Here is an 11,724-nt window from a genome sequence, read left to right as displayed (position 1 = left end):
TTCCTCGATAACTCTTAAAGTATTCATTTTAGGTATAGGGTTTGCTGAAGTAACCCCCACTATTTTTGGACGTAGTATCGACTGAAAAAATAAAAAATATAGGTTCTAATTTGAAAATCTTGAGTTTCGATGAATTTGAGTTGTCCAAAGTCATGATCCTCTTATAAACACCCTGTACATTTTTGCCCCAAACCGCAAATCTTAAAATAGTACCTACGTATTTGCGGAATTGAAAAAGAAAAAAAATTTTTTCGAAAAAAGCTTTTTATGCTGAAATATTCAAAAAAATGTGAGTCCTCATCGCCACCTTTTTTTTCATAAGAATCCCAATAACCCCTGAACCGTTGAATTTTTACGCAAGGTACAATTGCCAAAAAAAAAGCTATCTAATGATGCAATAATATACTGGGTGTGCCATTAGAAATAAGGAAGTAGAAGTCTGTTTCCGCTATAATCCGAAATTGTACAGATCTGAAAATATTTTAGGGAGAAAGATCATTATTTCAAACCCCAATATGCAAATTTTCAGCTCAAAATTATGATTAGTTTTCCATAAACGTCTAATAGGCCATCCCGGTGAATCACCCTGTATGTATATAAATACCAGGATAAAATCATATTTTCAATACCTTATATTCAAAATGAAACGAATGAAATATTGATAACGAAAGACTCGTCAAGTGAAGATTTCCTGCTAAAAATTATTTGTGATATGATAAAAACAAATTACTTTCTGATAACTTTCGATTGTTGAAAGAGAAAATGTTTTCATTCCAAAGAGATCTGACTGAAAGGGATTCCACTATATCTGAACTGAAAAAAGAAATAAAAAAACAGTTGAACATGTTGTCGATACAATAAAGACGGCAGGCTTGACTCTGGGAATTACAATGAAGAAGTCATTGTAAAATATAAAGAACTAAATTTCCAATTCAAAACCAGAAAAGAGTGCTATGAATCTTCAATCATTTTTGTCAAATAAATTTTCCGATGTGAAATGTGAATGAGTTCAGTCACGGTACAATATTCATTATTTAAAATTCTGATACCTAGTGATGAATATGATGAAGTTAATGAATCTTTTTTTTTAAAGAATTATAATATTCAATCAAGTTGGCCAAACAGAGCAAGTGTTCATAATTTTTGAGTGTTGTTGAACACTGGTGTAGTGATGAATGTTTAAGTGTAGCCAATTTTCCGGGATATATTTGAGAAATTTAGCTTCTACCGTTCTGTACATAATCATTTTGACCAGGGTTGGCTTGAAGGTTAAGAACATTCAGATAACTACGATATCTGAATAGATGAAATGTGAGTGCTGAGCAATCAGGTTAAATATTTATGTAATGATTGTTTCACTATTTTAAGTATACCTATATCATGAATGATTATTGTTTTGATTGATTTTATTTCTTTATTTATCTCCATTTTTTTTTGACTTGTTGACTTATTTATAACTTGTCCAATACAATGTTCTTGTGTCAGAATGGATCAATAAATATCATTTCATTTCATTATTTCATTTCTTTTCAATTTTGAAAAGCAGTAAAAAACGTAAAATCAGTGAACTTTTGTTCAAATTCATATTGTAATTTTTTCAAGATATAATAAGTAATCTTTATCTCATAACCTTATAGTAGATTTCTGCTTGATCGTGTTTATGATTTGATTTTAATTATTATTGTTATAAAAATATTGCAATGATGATCAATATTTTCTGGTATACTAGATTTACCATTATATAAGATGTACCTACATTTGATGTAGGTTTTGATATTTATATATTCATAATTAGTTATTGACAGCCTTATCGAAACTTATCCTTAGGAAACATTCGGATATTGTGACGAAATGATTGGCTTGGAGAACGAGCTCTCAAAAGACCAATACAATGTTGCTATTTGTTTAGAATTCATCGTAAATAATGTTTGTATCTTCATGTACCTTCAACATGGATGATGTGATGGACAAGTCCAACTTAGTTTGCAGTATTCTACCTATCCTAGCAACCAGGTCACCTCCTGTTGAAGTACCCTGTACATATGCAAAACGGCGTAATTTGAAAGCAAGGTGAGCCATTTAAATTAATGTATCTATAGGGTGTTTCATCATAAACTGTACAAACATATACAGGGTGGGCCATGGTTGATGGTATAGTATATCCAATGTCACTTGAACTAGTCCATAAAAATGATTGGCCATAGACGTCCCTTTGAAGTGGATACTGCGATCCGCTGAATACCGGGGTTTATTTGAAAGTATTGTTAGTCAATAAATTCACTGGCCCCAAGAGAATTTCTGGAAACTTGGATAACCCTTGTATAATCCAAATATTCTTTGACTTTGGATATACTATACCCTTGACTTTTATGTACGATTTTATTGAAAATTTGGTTTATTTGGTAGGAGCCACTGCTATATCAATCTAAAATATTTTTAGTGTTGCAGTGTTGCCGTTTACATCAAGTACTTACAACTTCGATATTTCAAATAGAACATCCTGTATATTATTACTTTTTTCGGTTTGACGTTGCCCTCTTGATTATTTAAGTATTGATTTCATTGCCTCTATGTTAGCAGTTTTCGAGTGAATGATTGATTTATTTCTTTTTTGTGTAAAACATAGCTTCAATTGAACATTCATCTTTTCGATACTTCAGTTGAAAGCGAAATTTCAAATATTCACCAATATCCCGTGTATAATTTACGTGTAATGAAATACGTCTCTGATCATACAGTGTTGTCCAAAATCACAGGCTTCAACGAGATATAGTAAAATGATGAAAAGTGCTTTTTTTTTTAAATGGAAGTATGTACTTGCATATTGTATCGAAAAAAAAAATTAAATATCCTTTCAGATGATATAACATTTTCCTTTACCTAAGTTGTATGGTTATGGATAAAAAAAGATTTTTCACCATTTTATATTTTTTATATTAATACAAATCATACGATGTTATATATTCTTGGAATCAGAAAAAATTAAGCTTTCAAAAAATGTCACAGAAATTTGTGTTCCCTTTTGAAAAAACATAACTTTGGGTCATAGCTTCCTAATTAAAAACCCTGTAAAAAATACGAGCACGCCACTGGATTCTACGTGAAAAAGTGTCTGTACAATGTTTTAATTTCAGAGCTTTATCATGAGTATTAGCAGAGATATATTTTTTTTCGATATCGCCATTTTTCCAATTTTTGCTTATAACTCGAAAACAAAAGAAGTTGGCCAAAAATGAATACTACTATTATTAGTTTATCAGAAAAAGAGAACGAGAATGGGGTAGGTATCAGATTTTGCCTATCTCCTCTGGTTTGAAAGTTGTAGTGCTGAAATTGGAGGTACTAAACTACAAAAGAAAATGATATATATAGATTTCTCGGATCCTGGCAAATGCATTGTTTCCGAGGGCAATAGGCAAGTATAAGAATGCAACTGATAATAATAGTAATAATATGGTAGCGGTAGGAAATCCTTAGGGATTCACCTATCAGGAGAGCTGAATCGACTCCTGCCCACCGCAGATTCCAGATGCTTCCAGACATGGGCGTAGATATGACAGGGGTACTGGGAGTAATTACCCTCCCCAAGACTTCCTAAATATAAAATTTTAGAATTCTGCCCAAAGTTCAATAAAATAATTGGTGTGTATCTGATTTTTTTTTTATATTAACACCTCCCCTGAAAAAAAAAGATCTACGCTCTTGATTCCTAACCCGGAAAGCTGAAACCTGTCGATGGAGCCCTGTCCACGAAAACACTAGAGAAGATACTCCAGCAAGAATTAGCAATTGAATAAGGACTATATTCTGAACTACAAGTAGAAAGTACAAGAGAAAACAGTTCCTCTCAACAGACCTCACATTTTATTAGAGGATAAGGAGGCAACAATAATAATAGATTTTGCTATCCCAAATAACAACAACATGCGCCAAAAAGGGCTGGAAAGAATTCAAAATATATTATATACCTCGAGTATCCCAATTACAATCTCAACCACAGGTTTTGATTACCTACCTGATAATCTTAAGAGAAATATCAAGAAGCTAGGAATTTGTGAGTATCTTTGTAATATAATGCAAAAATCTGCTCATTTAGGTTCAGCAAGGACATTGAGGAGAGTTTCAGTAGAGGTTGGAATATTCCAATGAGTTTCTTTGATACTGCGAGATCTAATAAGTATCTGGATTTCAGCTAGAATATGCTACACCTCCTCACTGGATTCCTTGCAGGGCATTGTCGCCTCAGAAAACACCTCACAAGAATAAGTCTAGCAGAAAATGGCTAGAACAGCTCTGATAGACTACAAATCCCGGTGCAATGAAAGTCCTCTCAAAAAATCTACAATCTAGAATGCCATGTGAATAAATTAGAAGTATTTCTTATCTACCTACTAGTAAGGATTTGTGAATAAACTGAAATAATATAATTTTGTATTCGATTGAGATTGTTTCATTGAAATCTTATTGCCCTCCGTTTTCGAAAAAACTACTTTATGATTAAAATTTAAAAAAAAAACGTTCACAATGAGGATGTGTTTAACTATGCTACTCACTATATTCATTCGTTTTGATAAAAATAAATATAAACACTTTCAATTTCTACAGATTTTTATCAATTCGACAGTTGTTCAACCGTTATAGCGGACATGAAGAATTTTTTATATTACAAAGGGTTACATTTCAAAAAAAAATAAAAAATTGTGTTTTAAAAGTAAAACTTTGCAATGTAATCAGTTCTGGATGAAGCGGCTAAGGTGATGAAAAATTTGTCGAAAAATAAAAAATTGTGGGAATTAAAAGTGTTTATATTTATTTTTATCGAATAATTACGAATTTTCAAGGACTGACTCCATTGAATATTCATTTGTCGAACATTTAAAATAGTCTATACAGTGACCTGGAATTTTTGTATCGAAAATTACATTTTTCAAGCTCATGAAAACGTAAAATGAACAGTTTTTCCCTCGAAATAAGCGAGTTAAGGTCCTTCGTACTTTGAACTATATTCATATTTTTCTCAGGACTGATGAAATTACGTATTTCTGAATGTTGCAATTATTCATTATCATTTTTTGTTTTTTTTGTTCGAATAATTTGAAATTACTGAAGATTCTGAAAATGTGTTTATGAGGAGGATTCATCAAGTTACATTAATAGGCTTACAACTTTGCTTCCGAAGTTTTTTTCCGAAATTCGAGGCTTTATTGTGAAAAACTGGTTATACATTTATGATTCAAAGTATTGTCCATCGCTGGACACTTCTTGCTCCCATCTTTCGGGCAACGTTCGAATTTCGCGTTGAAAAAACTGGCCATCTTTTGAAGCGTTTCGCGAATCGATCAAATTTTTTACTTCTTCATAAGGCTGGTCAGCCAGACCGTGAGCCATTGATTGAAACAAGTGATACTCCGAGGAAGCAACGTCTGGAGAATACGGCGGAAGGGTAGGACTTTCCATTTCAACGTTTCCAAGTATGTCTTAACCACTTTCGCAACATGGGGTCGAGCATTGGCATGCTTTAAAATCATTGCGGCCGTTTGTCTTTCAATGCTCGTCTCTAACGCATTAATTGCATTCGATAACTATCGCTTGTGATTGTTTCAGTCAGTTTTAACAACTCACAATACACCTCGCCGAGCTGGTCCCATCAAATATTAAGCATGACCTTGGAACCGTAAATATTCGATTTGGCTGTCGACGTGGAAGCATGACCGGGATATCCCCATGAATTTCTGCATTTGGGATTATCGTAATGAACCCATTTTTCGTCTCCAGTAACAATGCGATGCAGAAATCTTTTCCGTCTTTGCCTTGCAAGCAGCTGTTAACAAGCAAACGAACGCCGTTCATTATCTGTCAGTTTCAACTCGTACGGCACCCAATTTCCTTGTTTCTCAATCATTCCTATGACTTTTAGGCGTTTTGAAATGGCTTGTTGCGTCACTCCCAATGATTCTGTCAATTCTTGTTGCGTTTGACACGAGTCTTTATCAAGTTATGCCTCCAATCCTGCATTTTCGAAAGCCTTGTCCATTTTACCGCTATGATGGACTTCGACGTCAAAATCACCGTTCTTGAAGCGTTCGAACCACGTCTTTCACTAATAGCGGCCTCACCATAGGTATTTGAGAGCATTCGATAAGCCTCAGCCGCAGATTTCTTCATATCAAAGCAGAAAATTGAAACATCCCGTCAATGACGAGAATTTGGCTCGTAAGCTGACATGTTTAATAATTTAACTTTATGATGCAGACACAAATCGACTAATATTTCAATGACGTTATGTTCACATTTCCTCTAACATTTTTATGTTTTTTTTTCAGGTTCAAAGTCGACCCACGCGAGTGCAACGTCGTAGCAACACACTAGATGAATTGTTTACAGAAGAATCAAGTAGAGAATTCAAGATCAAGCGGCTAACCCAAGAAAAAAACCGAGACAATCCTAATGAGAAGACTATCTACATGGATGTGCGTCCAGAAAAGGACATACTCATTCGCCAAATCATTAAACTGATAAATAGTGCTAAAAACCCAAAAATTTGCTATTTCGAAACTATGACTAATTTGATCCTAGAGGGTAGTGCAAGAGGAAGGCCCAATCGACGTTTGAAAAGATCGAACGAAACCGATGAATGTCTGACAAAGCTACTATGGTACGAAGCGCAACTCAATGAAACGGAAAGATTGAAAGAACTAATCCTTCTTTTAGCTGTTCTTGAAACTCCGTGGAACATTGCTTATATAAATAAGCTTTTAGATTTGAGAGTCAACATCAACGTTGATGATAGCGAAGGAAATAACCTGTTGGGACGATTAGCTTACAAGGATTTCTCATACAAACCTTATCGAGAAGTAGCAAAGTTATTGATCGAAAGGGGTATTTTTATAAACGATGATTGTCAAACCCCTTTGGAAACTGCACTTATCTGCCGAAATTTCATATTAGTAGGATTGCTTCTAAGACGAGATGCAGTAGTAACTCCTAGATGGTATAACATCTGTCTTGATAGGTACTTGAAAAACAACGATATTAGAGGTTACATTACGTTGATTAGGTGCAATGTTGCGAAGGTATTACAAAGAAAAACACATAGATATAATGTCATATATAGGCCCGAGTGGGATCTCGAACGGAGGATAAACAATATTCTCAAAAGCGACAAATTATTTTTTGAGAAGGAAATTAACAACACGAATGTTTCGTACTTCGATATTGTGGCCAAACCCAAAGAGACAGTTGCGAAATACATGAGAAACGAAAACGTTCTTCAAGAGATAGAGCTCCATGTCCTTGAAACTTCTGACTACTACTACGATATTATTGACGCTCGAAATAGGGCATTGATAAGAAGGGACCTTGAAAATTTCGCAATATCGATTTTCAAAAATTATTTTAACATATCTGTGACGTGCTCGGATGAAATCGTTTCTCATCTTACTGACGATGATTTGAGAAAATTCTCGAGAATTTGGAAACATTGATTTCGCAAGTACAATCAGTCAACATGGAAATTAATGCACGAGTAAGACCATTTAGAAAGCTAGAGATTTATTTCTGAATGAGATGATCAAGTTTTGCTGCAGGGCAATCGTTGAATCTTCTGAATTCTATTATCAAAGAAGTTCGGTATGACGCTCTAATCAGTAGGTACCTTCAGTACATACTAATGTACATAGATTAGAGTACCTACTTAAATTTCAGTAATTCCTATAAATATTCGAAATCAATGGAATATTTAAGTGACCTCCAGAAATGCGAATTCCAACGAATGAAATTTTATTCTTAATCAGCTATAGCTTTCAAATTTAGGATGCGATATCAACGCAACACATTGGCTTGAAAATGTTTGCCTTGAAGAAGTAAAATCTTTTTAAGACCGATGATGATGTACTGTAGTAGATATTGTTTCAAAATAGTTCCTAAAAGTTGTTTTGGTATCTCTAAATTTCATACATAAAAATGCATGAAAATCCGCAATTTTAGACTAAATTTTCAATGAATAATTATGAATTTCACTGTTATTGAGATATGTACTTTATTTATGAATACATATACAAATTTATGTATTGTTTATGTGAATTTATTTCCTTATTTTGAAAATTAATTTCAATATCACCTTAAATTTGATTCTATGGTTATTGAATTTGATAATCAAAACTAGAAACAAGTAATTTCAAGATCTCATTCTAAAAAAATTATTGAATATACATGAAAAAAAACAAAATCTAACTTTGTAAAATAGTAATGAACGAATAATCGACAAAATGTACGTTCTAACTATATCAATATTGCACCTGTTTTGCAAACATTCAAAACTTGAGTGAAACAACCAGTGGCGTCGCTAGGGCAGGGGAGAAATTAGTAGAATTCTTACAGTATATGAATGAAATTTTTCAGAAGCTTATCGGACTCTTTTATCACATAGAAAAATCGATCCTTCAATATAAGAATTTTCAATATTGCTTATATAAAAGAGCTTTTAGATTTGGGAGTCAACATCAACGTTGAAGATAGCGAAGGAAATAACCTGTTGGGACGATTAGCTTACAAGAATTTCTCATACAAACCTTATCGAGAAGTAGCAAAGATATTGATCGAAAAGGGTATTTTTATAAACGTTGTAAATGATGATTGTGAAACCCCTTTGGAAGCTGCACTTATCTGCAGAAATTTCATATTAGTAGGATTGCTTCTAAGACGAGATGCATATCAATATTGCATCTGTCTTGATAGGTACTTCAACAACAACGATATTAGAGGTAACATTACGTTGATTAGGTTCAATGTTGCGATGGTATTACAAAGAAAAACACATAGATATAATGTCATATATAGGCCCAGGGGCGATCTCGAACGGAGGATAAACAATATTCTCAAAAGCGACAAATCATTTTTTGAGCAGAAAATTCACAACACGAATGTTTCGTACTTCGATATTGTGGCCAAACCCAAAGAGACAGTTGCCAAATACATGAGAAACGAAAACGTTCTTCAAGAGATAGAGCTCCATGTCCTTGAAACTTCTGACTACTACTACGATATTATTGACGCTCGAAATAGGGCATTGATAAGAAGGGACCTTGAAAATTTCGCAATATCGATTTTCAAAAATTATTTTAACATATCTGTGACGTGCTCAGATGAAATTTTTTCTCATCTTACTGACGATGATTTGAGAAAATTCTCGAGAATTTGGAAACATTGAATTCGCAAGTACAATCAGTCAACATGGAAATTAATGCACGAGTAAGACCATTTAGAAAGCTAGAGATTTATTTCTGAATGAGATGATCAAGTTTTGCTGCAGGGCAATCGTTGAATCTTCTGATTTCTATTATCAAAGAAGTTCGGTATGACGCTCTAATCAGTAGGTACCTTCAGTACATACTAATGTACATAGATTTGAGTACCTACGTAAATTTCAGTAATTCCTATAAATATTCGAAATCAATGGAATATTTAAGTGACCTCCAGAAATGCGAATTCCAACGAATGAAATTTTATTCTTAATCAGCTATAGCTTTCAAATTTAGGATGCGATATCAACGAAACACATTGGCTTGAAAATGTTTGCCTTGAAGAAGTAAAATCTTTTTAAGACCGATGATGATATACTGTAGTAGATATTGTTTCAAAATAGTTCCTAAAAGTTGTTTTGGTATCTCTAAATTTCATACATAAAAATGCATGAAAATCCGCAATTATAGACTAAATTTTCAATGAATAATTATGAATTTCACTGTTATTGAGTTATGTAATTTATTTATAAATACATATACAAATTTGTGTATTGTTTATGTGAATTTATTTCCTTATTTTAAAAATTAATTTCAATATCACCTTAAATTTGATTCTATGGTTAGTGAATAATCAAAACTAGAAACAAGTAATTTCAAGATCTCATTCTAAAAAAATTATTGAATATACATGAAAAAGAACAAAATCTAACTGTTTTAGCCCTTTTTGATTATTATGATGTTTAGTTTTGGCAACGTCGCGGATTCTGGGAATCGAGACGTATGTTTTGTAAGAAAGAAGAAATAAGATGTATCGGTTCATCGGCGGTCGGAAAGAATAGTTAAAGGTTGTTAGTATAAAGTTTTCGGTGTTTATTATAGCGGTTTTTGGTGTAATTAACGGACATTTAAATATATTAGGATTACAGTTCATTAGAAGGTCAGTTTGCATTGTATAAGTCCCATTTTGTTCCATTTCAATCCTTATACCCTGTTCCCTTACATCCTTATACAGTGCGGTGCTGTGTGGAAGCAAGAGAGCAGTTTATATTGGTAAGACAATTTATAACATCATTTTATTGGTTCAAATATAGGGAAAATGCAACATTTTTTGGTTCTTCGAGCACGGGTTTTTTGAACTTTAATTCAAGTTTCGGTTACATTTATTTTGGTTTCAATCGGTATACAGAGTTTCGGAACTCATTTTCATTTCATTCTTATAATTTCATTTGGAAATATTAATTCAGTTTATTTTGTTCGTTCATACGGTATTGAGCGAAGTAAAAACGTGCGGTAGTTTTTTGTATTTATTCAGCGGTTATCAAATACGATTCGAGTCCCAGAGTAAGCCTTGTTGCCAAGCGTACACAAAAGTATTCAATTCACAGTTTAGACTCGCGGGGTTAGTTTTCGAGTATTCTGCGCACTTGACTTTCAACACAATGGGTGGAACGTCAACTGAACGGAAAATTAAGATGCTTATTGCTAAGAAAGAATCTTTATTTTCGATACTGCAGAATTTATTGGACTTGTCAAAATCATTAACAAGTGAAGTAGCTAAAGCTAAATTTTTAACAATGGTCAGTTCAATCAATTCAACAAAGAATGACCTACTGAAAATAATAGACGATATAACAGAGCTCAGTTTTGAAATTAATAATGAGTTTGAACCAGATTTCAATATACTCAGAACGATTGATGAAATGTGTTGTCACATACAATTTTCAGCTGCTAAATTAGAACGAGAACAAATTCAGAAAGATGTTTCTTCGGTTAATGTTGATCCTCAGGGAAGTTCGGGATTGATACGTAATCTTCCTACACTACCAAAGATTGAATTGCCGGAATTTTCGGGAAATATTAGAGAATGGGAAACCTTTTATTCTATATTCAATAGTTTGATACATGAAAATAAGTTACTTACGGATACTGATAAAGTGAATTATTTGGTAGGTCGTTTGAAAGGATCTGCGTTGACTATTTGTTCTTCGTTAGCTCCTACTGGAGAAAATTATGAAATCATCTGGAATTCGCTTGTGGAAAAATATCAGGATAAGCGCGCTCTTGCAACTAATTATCTACGCCAAATTTTAGAGTTCAAATCGATACAGGGTGAGTCATCTAAGGGTCTCAATATATTTTTGGAAAAATTTGATTGTGCGGTACAGGCTTTGAAAAAGCCTTAAATTAGATGATATGTCGGACTTCATTTTAATGCATCAGGCCCTTTCTAAGCTTGATTCTGATACGGTGAGATCGTTTGAAATGACTATTAGGGGTAATGGAATACCTACCTATGAAAATTTGATTAAGTTTGTGAAGGAACAATCGAAAATTTTGGCTCTAAATCAGCAATCAACCATTAGTAGAGGTGATAGCTATAAAACTCGTAATTCGAAATCCTTTTTTGTACATCAAAATAATTCTTGCGTAGAAATGGATCGGTCGAATATATGTATTTTTTGTAATCGGAAAAATCATTCGT

General features: G+C 33.2%; 1 protein-coding gene across 1 annotated transcript; it reads left to right on the top strand.

Annotated features, from left to right (window-relative positions):
- Positions 1 to 833: 833 nt before the first annotated feature.
- Positions 834 to 8,052, top strand: LOC123683186. Its single transcript, XM_045622096.1, has 3 exons — positions 834 to 1,311; positions 1,828 to 2,070; positions 6,324 to 8,052. Exon 3 carries the CDS (start codon positions 6,465 to 6,467, stop codon positions 7,482 to 7,484), a length of 1,020 nt encoding a protein of 339 aa, XP_045478052.1. The 5' UTR covers positions 834 to 1,311; positions 1,828 to 2,070; positions 6,324 to 6,464; the 3' UTR covers positions 7,485 to 8,052.
- Positions 8,053 to 11,724: the final 3,672 nt, after the last annotated feature.

This window comes from Harmonia axyridis, chromosome 6 (assembly GCF_914767665.1).
Source record: "Harmonia axyridis chromosome 6, icHarAxyr1.1, whole genome shotgun sequence".
NCBI lineage: Eukaryota > Metazoa > Arthropoda > Insecta > Coleoptera > Coccinellidae > Harmonia > Harmonia axyridis.
This window is presented reverse-complemented; position numbering and strand designations above follow the sequence as displayed.